The sequence below is a fragment of the Dipodomys merriami genome, unplaced genomic scaffold, assembly GCF_024711535.1.
Source record: "Dipodomys merriami isolate MVZ:Mamm:240054 unplaced genomic scaffold, mDipMer1.0.p SCAF_323, whole genome shotgun sequence".
In the NCBI taxonomy this organism is placed as follows: Eukaryota; Metazoa; Chordata; class Mammalia; order Rodentia; family Heteromyidae; genus Dipodomys; species Dipodomys merriami.
The window spans coordinates 1,152,525-1,168,001 of NW_027204749.1; the positions used below are offsets into that span (position 1 = coordinate 1,152,525).

General features: G+C 39.0%; 1 protein-coding gene across 1 annotated transcript in view; it reads right to left on the reverse strand.

Annotated features, from left to right (window-relative positions):
* Nucleotides 1-69: 69 nt before the first annotated feature.
* The window catches only part of LOC138841626 (zinc finger protein 182-like), a 75,016-nt gene continuing 59,608 nt past the window's right edge, over nt 70-15,477 (reverse strand). The window contains 6 exon segments of the mRNA XM_070042402.1: nt 70-104; nt 3,802-4,534; nt 4,613-5,101; nt 5,339-5,439; nt 7,411-7,537; nt 10,341-10,399. Of these exon segments, the coding sequence (XP_069898503.1) occupies nt 70-104; nt 3,802-4,534; nt 4,613-5,101; nt 5,339-5,439; nt 7,411-7,537; nt 10,341-10,399 (1,544 nt within the window).

The following is a 15,477-nucleotide window of genomic DNA, read 5'->3' on the forward strand; positions in this document are numbered from 1 at the left end:
ACACACACACACACACACACACACAAATATCCTGAAGAATTTTAACTAGTTCATCAGACAATAGTTTTATTACCAATTCTTCTTGTCCACAGCAATTGTATCATCTACATAAGACAAGAGAATTACATTAGGCCACTGGCTTAACTTGACTAACAGGTCCCTGTGTCAACAGTCAGCCCTCCTGAAACCTGGGCACACCATGTCCCATGCTAGATTTGCCATGTGGTACTGGTGGTGTACTGATGGGTAGCACAGGCCCTGTTCTGGCTCCTCACTCCTGTCCCAAGGGGCTTGCATATTGCATGAAGACTTTGTCACTGTGCTCCTCTCCTCGGCTGGCTCCTCACCAATCTTTTCTTTCCTGTATCTTCCATTTTGAGTTCTGGCTTACACTATGAGCCCAGCCAACTTCCAACACACCTGATGAAGTCTCCACATCAAACTTTTGGTAACAAACATTTAAGTTAGAATGCACATATAAAGATTTGGCTTGGGTTTGCTCAGACCCCATGGACAAGTGAAGAAAAGATGGTTAGCTGTGGATGCTCCAGGTAGTGATCTTCTCAAAGTACTGACAACTCTATAACAGGGACTTCATACAAGGATGTTTCTGATCAAGAAACCTGAACAAAAAAATATTTAAAAGATCTTCACAATTCATTGAGGAAACAGAAAAGAGAGGTTAGGGTAACATGTTTCTCAAAGGAGCAAGAAAAATGTACACCTAATACTATGCTAATTATGGGAGGAAAAACAGTGGCATCTATCTTGGCTCTAGAAATTCTAAATTTAGGTCAACCTTTGTGTTTCTGTAAAAGAAGACAGTACACTTGTTGGAAGCCACATTATGGAAGATGGAATACTGCAGTGTTTATTACACAGCTAGCAGTCTGCATGCAGCCTGTTGTAAAAATGACTTGTAGTCCACAAATAGACAGCTTGGAAACAGGACAGAAAGGAAAAAAAAAAAAGAAGTAAAACAACACCAAGAAACCAATCAGCACAAAAAGAGTGCTGAATTGGCACACTATGATGACCAGAGACAAGCCAGGAGACAGGACACAGGACATGATCACAGAGACATGTACCATAGCAGCTAGTGCCACTGCTGGTCCAGCCTAAATAGGGCCTAAGCAGGAGGGAGGTCTACAGGAAATTCCCAGTCACTGGACTAAGAGATTGAGTAACATATCAACCAAATTCTCACCCCTGCTTCCAGGGAACCAGCCACACCTATCAGTTAGGTGGCAAGTGATGAAGGAGGTATTCCTTGCCCCTGCATGAAGACAAGATGCCAGACCCCACCATCCACCATGTGTCCAATAGGGCACCAGCCAAACCTGACCTCCTTACTTAATATGATTGAAATATTAAGTCAATTTATAAAATGTTACAGCTTCCTTATAATTTTGTAAACAGTTCAAGAATTACCTTTTGTAAAAGCCATTTTTCTTGAGCCCCATCTCTGAAACAATAATTCTCACATTCACCAAAAATTAAACATTCTTCTTTTGAATAGTTTATTTCTTCCTTCTTCCTCATTCCTTCCCTTCCTCTTTCCCTCTCTCACATCACTCCTTCCTGCCTTCCTTCCTTCCTTCTTTCTTTCCTTCTTTCTATCCTTCCTTCTTTCCTTCCTTCCTCTCAGGGCCTAGAAGTGATGCTGTAACTCAAGTGGCAGATGGTTTTATTTTTTTGTTAACTTCAATTTTTGTGAGAAGTTGATCAATATCTTTGTGTGCTCAATTATTTCCCCTAATATCCTATCCACTTTGGCCCTCTATGAGATAACACAGGTGCGACACATCATCCACACTGGTGTTTTGTAATAGCTTGCTCAGCAGAACAACTAAATAGTCTAAGAGTGAATCAATCACAAGTTGCTCATCACCAATGATTAACTAAAGTAAAGAGCAAGCACTGAAGACACTTTGGGGTTCTCCCGCAAGGCACAATGCAGATTCTAGTCTTTATTAATCTATCATATTTTTAAATATATATTTTATTTTAAACATACTGTACAGATTGGTTATACCATTATGAGTTAGGTCATGAATACATTTCCTTTTGAGCATTGTTACATCTCTGAGAAAGACTTTACTACTATGTATGTACTGCAACAAGGACTAATGTCTTCCTTTAGATCTTTCATTCAAAAACTGAACTGGAATAAGTAAGTCATTTGTACTATAACGCATGGATCACACATACAGAGGAAGACTTAAGGGAGCAGTAGAAATATGGTTGTTCTCATGTTCTTGCCTCCAATCATAACAGTATTTACTTATCTATTGTTCCCATAAGCATGTTGGAGATGATCTGAATCCAGTCCCAAAGGGCTAGAGCTCATATTTCTAAGAAGAGTTTATCAAATAACCTTGACACGCCATTCCTTAGTATAAAAGACACAAGTGAATTATTTCAATTTCTTAATTCCTTGTCGAGACAGGTTGTTTCTACATGCTTTGGATAATATTGAAGGACACCATCCACACTCAACATAATGACAAATGTTGGTTCAAAGAGAGCTGAAGAATGAAGAATGGTTTCCCATCACCCATAACTTACCTCTGCCATGAAGAATTTCTCTGTATAATTTACAGAGGTTTTCTGACAAAGATTTTCCTACATTGGGTTTCTTTCCTGGGTGAATATTTTAATAATTGCTGAAGGTTGGCTTCTGGTTGAAAGACTTCCTCTCATGTTTATATTTACAGAAATTCTGTCATGTGTCCAGGTCTCTGATACCGGTACAGATTAGACTTCTGGCAAAATGTTTTCTATACTCATAATTTCTCTCCTGTGTATGATCTCACATATGCTGAGGACTCAGTTCTGATTGAAAGTCATTTCACATATGTTCTATGCACTACTTCCTTTTCTCCTATGTGAGTCATTTCTCTCATGAAAACTGAGATATTCCTTTCAGGTCAAAGACCTTCCACATTTGTAATATTTTTAAGATTTCTCTGCTGTGTGTGATATGAACTTGGATCTATGAATACTTAGTATAGGACTTTCCACATTTGATATATTTGTATTTTCTCATCTGTGTCTGTCCTCTGATGCAAACTGAGTTAGGAAATTTTCTTGAAAACCTTTCCATTTTTTCCTACATATTTTTTCTCTTCTCTTTGTGTGTGAGAGTATGTGTCTGTGTTTCTGTGTGTTTTGGGTGTTCTGTGATGCACTCTGAGCTGTGTCTTGTAGTTGGAGGACTCCACATCTGCTATATCATAAGGTCTCTATCCTGTATTGGTTCTGTATTGCAATTTCAATTTTCTTACAGATCAAAGACTTTCCCCATTTGGAACAATCCTAAGTTATTTCATTTGTGTGAATCAACTTCTGTGTGTTAAACTGTGAACTCCAGGTCTTTCCACACTGGTTGCATTCATAAGGTTTCTCTCCTTGTGTTCTGTGATGGACGTTATGGTTTGCCTTCCAGATGAAAGAATTTCCATGCCTACTACATACATAACATTTCTCTCTGGTGGGTTTTTTTCTGATGGACAGAAAGGTGTATGTTCTGGGTGAAAGAATTTCCACATAGGTTACATTCATAAAATTTCTCTCCTGTGTGTGCTCTCTGGTGGACAGTAAGGTGTAGCTTCTAGCTGAAAATCTTTCCACACATATGACATTCATAAGGTTTCTTTCATGTGTGTTTTCTGATGGACAGTGAAGTTTTACTTCCAGGTGAAAGCCTTTCCACACATGTTACATTAATAAGGTTTCTCTCTTGTGTGTGTTGTCTGGTGGCAAGTAAGGTATGACTTCTTGGTGAAAGACTTTCCATACGTGTTACATACATAAGGTTTCTCTCCTGTGTGTGTGTTCTCTGGTGGCGAGTAAGATTTGATTTCTGGATGAAACACTTTCCACACAGGTTACATTCATAAGGTCTCTCTCCTGTGTGTGTTCTCTGGTGGCTAGTAAGATATACCTTGCAGGTGAAAGACTTTCCACAAATGTTACATTCAAAAGGTTTCTCTTTTCTGTGTGTTCTCTGGTGGACAGTAAGGTATGCCATCCTGGCGAAAGACTTTCCACAAATGTTACATTCATAAGGTTTCTCTCCTTTGTGTGTTCTCTGGTGGCTAGTAAGATATCCCTTGCAGGAGAAAGACATTCCACAAATGTTACATTCAAAAGGTTTCTCTTTTGTGTGTGTACTCAGGTGAACAATAAGCTTTGATTTCTGGTTGAAATACTTTCCACACACGTTACATTCAAAAGGTTTCTTTCCTGTGTGTGTTATCTGATGGACAGTGAGTTTTGACTTCCAGGAGAAGGACTTTCCACATAAGTTACATTCATGAATTTTCTTTCCAGTGTGTGTTCTCTGGTGTCTAGTAAGATATACCTTGCAGGTGAAAGACTTTCCACACACGTTACATTCAAAAGGTTTCTTTCCTGTGTGTGTTATCTGATGGACAGTGAGGGTTGACTTCCAGGTAAAGGACTTTCCACACAAGTTACATTCATAAATTTTATCTCCTGTGTGTGTTCTCTGGTGGGTAGGAAGATATCCCTTGTTGGTGAAAAACTTTCCGCAAATCTTACATTCAAAAGGTTTCTCTTTTGTGTGTGTTCTCTGGTGGACAGTAACCTTTGATTTCTGGGTGAAACACTTTCCACACAGGTTACATTCATAAGGTCTCTCTCCTGTGTGTGTTCTGTGGTGGACAGTAAGCTTTGATTTCTTGGTGAAAGACTTTCCACACATGTTACATTCATAAGGTTTCTCTCTAGTATGTGTTCTCTGGTGGACAGTAAGATATGCCATCCTGGCGAAAGAATTTCCACACACATTACATTCATAAGGTTTCTTTCCTGTGTGTGTTATCTGATGGACAGTGAGAGTTGACTTCCAGGAGAAGGACTTTCCACATAAGTTACATTCATAAATTTTCTTTCCAGTGTGTGTTCTCTGATGTCTAGTAAGATATGCCTTGCAGATGAAAGATTTTCCACAAATGTTGCATTGAAAAGGTTTCTGTTTTGTGTGTGTTCTCTGGTGGACAGTAAGATTTGATTTCTTGGTAAAAGACTTTCGACACACGTTACATTCATAAGGTTTCTCTCTTGTGTGTGTTCTCTGAGGGACAACAGGGTGTGTCTTCTCAGTGAAAGACTTTTCACATTGTTTATATTCTTCAACTACAGAAGACACATGAGGACTATAGGCAGCACACATCTTACCAGGTTCACTGAAAACACCCATGTTCTGACATCCAGTGACCTTTTCTATCCTCATCCCTAAGGAGTTCCCATTATTCTTAATCAGTTCTGACTTCTGTTTTGAGCTCAAATGAAAACTTTTTATAAGTCTCACTTTTTCCTCCCCTGGGTTACTATTCATGACTGCCACTTCAGAGCGATATTTATTGTGACTTTCCTGACAGGTGCTAATCACATCCTCCATTACTGGGACATCTAAAATGCATAATAGAAAAATAGACAAAAACATAAATGAGACCCACAAATTCCTTACGATAACAATATTTCCTCACATTCTGTTACTAGATTTTCAAATATCAAAGCATTGCTTTATGCAGAATATATACTTTTCTCTGCAATGTAGTAATTAAGAAAGTAGTACTGACATTTTACAATGCAAAATAATGTTTTTCTGTATTTCAGATTATTATATGTTGTCCCAGGAAATATTTCCTGAAATTATTCATCTCCATACTCTTAATGCTTCCATTCTGAATTGCCCTCTATGCCCAGCACCACTGATAAGAAATTGTCCCCATCAGAGGATAGCAGCCCTAGCATACTCCTATTTTCCTCCTACCTGCATAATACTAGTTTAAAAGAAAATGAGGTCTCCTTTCTACATTTCTTATTCTCTTTTTCTCTTTATGAATGACTTCTCTACAGAAAAAGGGAATTGCTAACACTACCTACACTGGCACACCAAATTCAGTGTGTCTCCACATGAATTCTGGATTGACAATTCCTTGAGACAAAGGATCACCTAGTTCTCTGCCACACATGACTCAGGGGCATTAGGAATAATACTGCTCTGTACCGCTGAATATAAACAGACCCACTGGGCTCTGGATCCATCATCACCATTCAAGATGCTTTAACTCACCTGTAAAATTCTTGTCTGAGCCTTCTCTTATCCATGGTTCTGCACCTTGCTCCAGCTTCACAATCAACGCAGGTTTAGGAACACAGTGCCCTGTGAATAAGAAATAGTGGAGAACAATTGCTCTTGCTGGGTCATCATTAATGTAAGGTCACAGACATCCTGTTCACAAGGTTGCTCCTAAATCTGGTTTCTCAATTGTTTTTGTGGGGTCCGTCGAGTTGTGGGGCCTGAACTCTGGGCCTGGGAGCTGTCTCTCAGCTCTTAAGCACAAGGCTAGCACTCTATCACTTGAGCCACAACACCAATTCTAGCTTTATTTCCCTGCTTATGTGGTGCTGAGATATCGAACACAGAGCCTCAAGCATGCAAGGCAATCACTCTACCCCTGAGCCATCTTCCCAGCCCATTGTTTCTTTATTCTTAATAACTCCATGGTGGAGTTTCCCCCAGCTTTGAGTTTATTGTGTCCATTGTGTGGCTTGAACTCAGCTCTTTTGCTCAAAGCTAGCATTCTACTAGTTTGAGTCTTGCCTACGATTCTAGTTTTTGAATGGTTAATTGGAGATAAGAGTTTCATGGTCACTTTTCCACAGTTGCTGGCTTCAAACCAAAATCTTCAGATTTCAGCCTCCAGAGTATCTAGAATTCCAATCTTGATGCACTAAACTCTGTGTCAAGTTTGGCTTACAAATACACACATTCACCTACTGATTTCCAGATCATACTGTCACTAGTAATGTATATTCTATCTAGACTGTAGATCCACCTATGATAATTACCCCAAGTCTGGGAAGTCAGTTTCCTATTATTGGATCATACTTTAGAACTTTTATACAACTATTGATTAGAAATGTTAAAGATTGAGAATAAAATTAGCTCTTGAGTTACATATAATGAGTTGAAGTTTCCCTTACAAAGAAATGACACTTCATATGGACTGGAATCTTTTTTAGTTTGTTTGTTTGTTTGTTTGTTTGTTTGTTTTAGAAAATGATATGGTTCAAAGGCTTATAACTTTAATCCTTCATTGACGAGGTGAGATCAGAAGTGGCAGGCTTGAAACCAACCTGAGCATGGAAACCCAGAATATACTCCCCAAAAAAAGCCAAAATGGAGTTGTGGTTCATGCAGTAGTGCGAAAGGCAAACAACACCAAGCACCTCGACCTGAATTTCACTGGCTTTTATACTAGCAGTTTTTTACCTGGGAATGGACTGGAATCTTATACATAGATAACATAAACAGTCAAATGTCTACTAAAATAAAAGCACTTGATCTTCCAAATAAAAGTGACCTTTGCTCACCCAAGGACATGAGGTTGCTATAGGTCTCCAGCATCACATCTCTGTGAAGGGTTCACTGACCAGGATCCAGATCCTGCCACTCCTTCCATGTGAAGTACACAGCCACATCCTCAAATGAGATCAGCTTCTGTAATGGCACATTTCCATCAAGAAATTAGGCCTGGGTCATGAGAATTCCAAACTGGAATTTCATTATGCTGCAGGTATGCTTTTGTCTTACATAAAATGTTTGCACCTTGCTGTGTTATCTATTCACTGGGAGAATTAAATAGCAAATTAGAAATATTGGACAATATATAAACCTGGTCATTAAAACACACAGATTTGCAGGGCACTGGTGGCTTATCCTCCTAGTTATTCAGGAGGCTGAGGTCTGAGGATCAAGGTTCAAGGCCAGCCCAGGCAGGAAAGTCCATGAGACACTTAACTCCAATAAACCACCAGAAAACTGAAAGTAGCACTGTGACTCAAGTGGTAGAGCACTCACTTTGCCCTGAAGAGCTGAGGGATAACAACCAGGCCCAGAATTCAAGCCCCAAGACCAATAAAAAATTACAGTTTCCGTAATGCATGCAAACACATTTCTGCTGCTAGCAATAGAGACAAGGTAAAAACTCTAAGGAGACAATAATCTGGTATGACAACAATAAGTCTAAGGAGGTGTCTGAAAAATTATATTATCATTTTTTGATAAAATTTTAGTACATATAAGGGTAACAATGAATTAAACAAATATTTTTTTCTGCATTTACATATACTGCTTCACCATAAATCCTATTTAGACTTTCTATTAACAGGTACTCTCATCAGCAACCAGAACACATTCAGGATATGACATGGAATACAGAACATAGAACATTACTAGACCTATGAGAAGCAGTGTCCACATAAATATTAAAAAATACTAACAATACTCCAGAAAGTAGCTAATGATTTATTTTTCCCATATAAGATTTAATTGAGTTCACACATAAAAATATCCTAGGTTAACCATGTTTGGTTTAAATACTAAATATTGAAAAGTGGTCACAGATACCCTGAAAATTACATCCTATGTAAAAAAGAATTGCTACCATGAGGTTTTGTAAACTTTGCCTACATTCTACAATACAAAATATATGTAGGAGGGGAATAAAATATTCTTTACAATATTTTCATATTAATAGGCTTCATGGAAGGTGGAGGAAAATGTATAGAAGCTCAAGGAATACTCAATATGACAAAAATGATGAATATGCACAAATGCTCCAATGTGTCACATATTTCTGAGTCATTTCTCCAGTAGATCCCTAAGGATATATTTCTACTTGTGTTAGTTAATAGCAAAATTCCTCAGAGATCCAAATCAATTCCTGAGAAATCATCCGTGAGATTTTGCAACAAGTGATATTTCTAATAAAGAACACCTTGTCACTGTATTTTTTTAAATCAAAACCAGTTCCTATCCTATACTGGCAGTGAATTAAAATATTCAAAAGTAGTGGGAAGGAAAGACAAAACAGAATACCACATCAAATGAAGTTAGTCCAAAGATAACAGAATCAGGAGAAAACTGATTTTCTTGTAGTTTATAAGCTGGGCGAAGGAAATACTTTTCTGTGGGGAACTCTGAGGTTGAGCCAAGGGGGAAAAGGTTTGAGAGGTTGGAATTCGAGCCTGACCGCAATGAGAACACTGAGAGCTGGCCACAGAAGGGTTAAAAGAGAATTCTGGAGAGGGTTAAGAGACTGGAGGGCAGGCCTTTTCCTTACTGTTGGAAAGATAACATCTGAAACTGAGCTGCTGTTCACCTTCAAGGCTAGCTAAGGTGAACTTCATGTCTGCATTTTCTCTGGGCACCACTCTTTTGTCTCAGGAGAATAAGGAAACATGTTTTCCTCACAACCTGTTGTGGCTCTGATTGTACTATTAATATAGATACTTCATTTTTGCAGGTTATCAATGGTAATCTTCCCTGTGTGCACTCAAGGAACTATGCTTGATTGCTGGCAGCAAGGGACCAAGTGCCAGAGAGCCTTCTGAACCCTGGTTTTCCCTAAGTCTATCTGTTTATGTTTTTGTGATTTTCTAAGTTTGTTTCTGGAATCCTGTAGAACTCTCTAGGCAACAATTTTCCTATATAATGGGTAAGAAAAATGTCAAACCTAAGAGCCATGTCAGCAAAGTAAAACTGATCACTAAGAAAAACTAGCTCCCAGATAGATCATTTGAAGAAAAGAAAAAACTGAGAGACATATGGAGGAAAGAGAAAATGAGAAAAGTAAGAAAAAATGATAGAAAGATAGATACAAAGAGAGAGAAAGAGAAAAATAACCAACACTAGTGAGTAGAAAATCAAAAATAGACAGATAAAATAGAGGAAAGAAATTTTGTGAGGATACTTTAGAAAACAAACAGGAATTTGTAGAAAGACCATAAAGTTTAGCAACAAATATAGCCTAAGTTTCAAGTAAGACGAAGACCATGAAGTCGTCCAAGTACTATATATGGAGAGTAATTTCAGTACATATAGGTTAATCATTCCTTAAGAACACATGAAGGTATGTATGACCACACTATTTCAGCAATTCCAGGAAAATTTCATTGAAATAGTTTAATGTTGCTCATGAGGATGTGATCTGTTTACAAGCTATCCTTCACCTTCCATAAGAAGTAACCTGCTGGGTGTCATTACATCACATAACAGATTTGATTACATTTTATGACAACATGAAACCTAGACATTCTGAAGCCAATCTGCATTCAACTTAGAAAGAATACAACCATTTAATCTGCTAAACCTACAAACAATCTTAATCTGATAATCTATAAGCCATATGAATATGTTCCTGGGGCTGAATCTGTGTGTTTGGACTTGTTTTAAATTCTTGAACATCTTTAGGTTCATATAATGGAATAAAACCAAATGAGAAATAAAAAAAACAACTCACCAGAGATCCATTCATTCTGTCTTGCTGCTGACAATGAGCAGAAGATTCTGGAAGCACGGCTGGGATACAAGACAAATGATGTATTCAGAAATGAATCTGTGAGACTTTCAGCCCAGAATTTCCCCTTGCAACATAATGGGCTGAAAAACGGCAAAGACTTCTTATAAGTGAAGAATCTTTACTGTCTCGGGCAGAGCATTAAAGTCTCCAATAAATACAAATCCAGTCCATTTCCTGGTAGATAGATATTATTAAACCAACTAATTTCTATGTTTATGTACATACTACATATAAAACTGAATGTTCCTACAAAAAATATTGACTAACTGAAAGCAAAAACATATCACATTGCCACTAAAAGTAATTATTACTGAATATACTTCAGGATGTATGAACTGCTTTTTTAATGCAAAGGTATCCTAGGAATCCAATGGAATTTGTTTTCTACCTCATTCATTTACATATATAAACATCATGGAAAGCATGTATGATGTAACTCAGTAGTTTTCACCCAAAGATACAGAGGAAACTATGTACAGAATATATTTCTTGTGCTATACTATTTCAATAAAGGTTGTCAAATGGCACATTTCACTGTATCATTGCAAACATATGCAATGATTTGCAATTTGCCATGTAACATGCTTTGGCCAAAGGAACATGAGTAAGGATGAGGTAAACCCAGGTTTGAGAAGTCCCTAATGTTCATTTCCCTAAACAGTCTTGGAAAGAACCTTGACTATCCTAAAGATACAACATAAAATACTCCATATAGGAGTGACACACCTGAAGATAAGCAACACCTACAAAGCATACAACCTTGAGTAAGACATATTACCTCAAGTTTTCTTCTGTGATTTTTCATTTAAGGCCAAATGTCCCCGACCAACACTTTCTGAACTAGGAGGCACAGCCAACACATTAGAGCTAGCATTTACAAATCCATAGATGGGACATTTAAGATAAGTTTCAATGAATACATACTAAAAATTATAGTGGTAACACAGGCTGAATAAATTAGAAAGAAGAGGATTAGGGATTACTATATGAATAGATATTTTCAGTCATAACAATTACCCCACCTCCCCAAACCACAGTCTCAGGTACCTTCTGATAACTAGCCTCTGGGTTATTCCTCAAGCCAGCTCATCACGACTCCTAGAAATCAGCTTAAATCTTGCAACAACACAAAGTGATTGAGAGTGATGTAGGAAAGAGTACCACGTGAATCTGGTGCTTAGGGAAGTAGCAAAAATTTTTGCATAAGGCAAGGGAAGCTAGCAACATCTTCCCCTTCCTGTGCTTTTCTGCTTCTTCCCTTTTGGGCTTCTCAGAATTGAAAAGGTCTGTCCATTTAGGATGGAGATTCTTATTCATAGGGTGCTCTGCTTCAAACATTGCTAGGCTTCATTCCTAAAAATACAGGACCAGCACTCACTACTCCAATATCCCATGTACAACTGTCTCTCGAAACAGGATGGTGAACAAACATCTGTGAAGTTAAGCCAGGAGATTAAAACCTCAAGCCAAAAAGATTATAATATCTCTAGGAGAAACAACACAGAAGCCCTAAATACAACTTCCATGTAAGAGGACTCAAGGCAGGCACACACCTCACAATTTCACTAGAATTCTTCCTGTACTCCTCTTCCACCTGGGCAAAGCAAATAAAGTCACATGCATTAATAGAAGAATCCCTTGGTCTTGGAGTACAAATGCACAGCTCTTGGGCTCTCCTTGTCTGCAGAATCACCAAGCTTGCTCTCAGACATTTGGGAACCAGGTTCTTGCAGCTCAGAGCCCAGAAGCTAATGGCAGCACAAACTCCTGAACCTCAAGCAAATTATCAATCCCAGACTGGAGAAAAGCGTGCAGGGGAAAGCGGATGCTTTGGCTCAAGTGTAAAGCTCTCCTATCGAGCTGATGAGCTCACGAACATTGCTTGAAGGCCCAGAGTTCAAGGCCCACCAACGACCAAAAAAAACAGAACCAGAAAAAGAAACCCATGGAGGACAGACTCCAGCAGCAATCCCACAGTTCCTACCTGACATCAGTTCCAAAGCCTGAGATTCCTTCAAGTTACAGCTCCCAAGCTCCACTGCACAGAGCTGGGTGCCTGCCTCCTGGCTCCCACCTATGGAAGGCCAAACTTTACTTCAGGGCACTTCCAGCAGCAAGGCAAAGGAAAAGAACCCAGAAGGGGCAGACTTAAAACGCCCAAGGTTGGCGGGGAGACGCATGCGCAAAAGGATCTCTGCGCCACTTCCGCCCTCCAAAAACAAAAACAACTCAGGACTTTCAAACCAAAAGCCTTCCAGCGAGACTACAATTCCCATAATGCTCGGCGCCACCTTGCTTCACCTCTGCTCAGAAGAGTGCTTGAATGCATTGGGACTTTTCTCTCCCTGCTGTGGGAGCTTAGGTGAGTTTCTTCTTCAAAACCACTGTTTCCTTCGTGAAATATTGTAAGACCAACCAGAAAATGGATATACATGGGGAGAATTAGATGCATTGACTTTTTGGTACTTAGTTCTAATAATGAAATTGAGGTTATGAGACTGTTTCTCATACCTTTCTTTTTGTTCTATGCCTGTGTTCTGCTGAGTGTAAATTATATCTCTGTTTTGCTTTACATTGTTTAATACCTCCCCTCTCATCTTACAAACGTACTCATAGACACTGAACTTATAACCGGTCATTTTCCATTAGTGTAATTTACACACTGGCATAGAATAAGAAGATGGTTATGTGGATATGCATCATAATCCTTGTGTTGATTTAAATTTTGCAAAATGAAACAATTTTTCCAGAAAATCCCCAACTCTATCTATTAAATGAAAATGAGTTTTTAGCTGTTTCTGAAATTTGCTTTTCATTTAAGGGTTTTATGTTTTTTCTTTTTCTGTTCATCCTGAGGCTTCAACTCAGAGCTTGGTCACTGTCTGAGCATTTGCTTTGCTCTACTTGGATTTCCTTTAATAATTTCTTCAGGTAACTAGTGAAAAGTTTCCTCACAGGGATTCTTAAGAGCATGGCACATTTCCCTGATTTTCCTACAAAGAGAGAGTGGTTTGGGCCTCAGAATGAATGCAGGTGAGTAGAAGAGTGAAGTTTAGGCTAGGCTATGTTGATGTGAATCTTAATCATTTACAAACCAGTCTGCTTTTGTCTTCTCATTTTGCATGTGAAAATCTCTTTAGAATTCTTACCTCTTCTCTGATCCTAAAACTTCCTCTCAGTAGCTTTAGGCTACATATCTAGGGGACCTCTGACTTGTCTTCTCAGACCTTATCCATTAAGCTGTGGAATAAATCTTTGCCTTCTGCCACAGTCGTACAGAGCACAAGTAAGACTTATGTGGGCCAATGGGATAATAATTAAGGAGACAGAGAGATGGCTGATGGCACAATTCTGCTATATTTCTCAAATGCTTGTGTAATATTGGTCTACGCCCACTGTGCCAAAAAGTGCAAACAGCACACACCTTTCCTCATTCTACTTCAATCTATCTTTTCCACCAAAGCCTCCCTTCACTTAAAGCCCCAGGCCAAACAGCTACAACACACACTTCCTCAAACCAAGAAAGGGCAAGGACTTCCAACCCTGAGGGTGGGAGTCAATGGCCCTGAAGCCTTTGTTCACAGTTTGCCTGCTCCTGGCAGGCACCCCAGGATCTGCAACAGTCTCCCTCTCTCATATTCAGAGATCCTATACTTGTCTCTTAAATATTTATTGTGACTTTTGGTGATCCTTTACATACAATATAATTGAGATGGTTTGGATTGGAAAGTTTCATGCCTGGTTTTAGGTCTCCAGTGTATAGGTTTTCTTTATCTCCTTTTTGGACCTGAATTATTCCTCATGGAAATGGAAATCAAAGGGCATATTTGGATTTATAGACTTCAACTTAAAAGCACCTCTAATATTATAAAAAAAATTTAATTTCATTCAAAAAAAGTAAATTCCTGAGAGGCAAAAAGAAAAGGATCACAAAGAATTGGAGTACTTCCAAGACTACATATGAAGTGTGGTTTTCATTGTTCAAGCCTTATTTCTGATGCATTTACTTATATTTTTATCCTTTTTTGGGGGGTCGTTCATGGCACTTGTACTCTGAAATTGGGCACCATCTCTGAGCTGAAGTACTCTACCATGTGAGCCACAACACACTTCTGGATTTCTAGTGGTCACTGGAGATAAGTGTCTCACACATGTTGTTGGCCAGGCTGACTTTGAACTGGGATCCTCAGGTTTCAGCCTATTGAACAGCAAGGATTACAGACATGAGGAACCAGCACCCAGCTTGCATTTCTTGTGTTTTATGTCCCAACCCTGGGGCTTGAACTCAGTGCATGGACACTGTCACTGAACTTCTTTTGCTCAAGACTAGCATCCTACTACTTGAGCCACAATTCCACATATTGTGTTCCTGTGTATGTGGTAGTGAGGACTTGAACCAGGGATGCTAGGTAAGCATACTACCACTGCTTGGGGCCAGCCACAACACCAGCAGTGCTCCAGAAGAACAAGGGGATGATAATGGAAGAGACAGAGACCAGGGCAATGATGAATCTCTCTTTATTTCTGCAATATACTTAGCTATAGACACTTTCTATATCTGTCCAGTTCTTGCATCACATTGTTCTAGGACTCAATGTGGCAACAACTGCAGATCATGTGCATCCTTCCTCATTCTAGTTCAACCTTTGTCCACCAAACTCCTACAGGTAAGGCCCCAGGCCCAGAAGCTAAAAGGAACACTCCCTCCTATGAAAATGGCAAGTACTTACAGCCCTGAAGGTTGCAGTCCATGGTTGTGGAGCTTTTGCTCACACCTTGACAGTCCTTGCACCTCTGAGTCTGCAACAAGTCCTCCTTTTTATTTTGTAAATTGAGCAAGTGTCTATCAGCTTGAGCCTAGAAAATGCAGCAGATCATACATCTCAATAAGAATGGAAGAAAAAGGAATACCAAAACAAGAAACAGGAAAATGCCTAAGAAATGGAAAAAGGAGTGCTATTTCCCAGGTTGAATCCTTGCAGATAATGGAGAACTGATGCAGCTAAGTCTGCAGGCTGTGCTACCTATAGGGTGGAGTGACCAATATCAGATTTCTGACCCTGTAGCTGCCTAATGT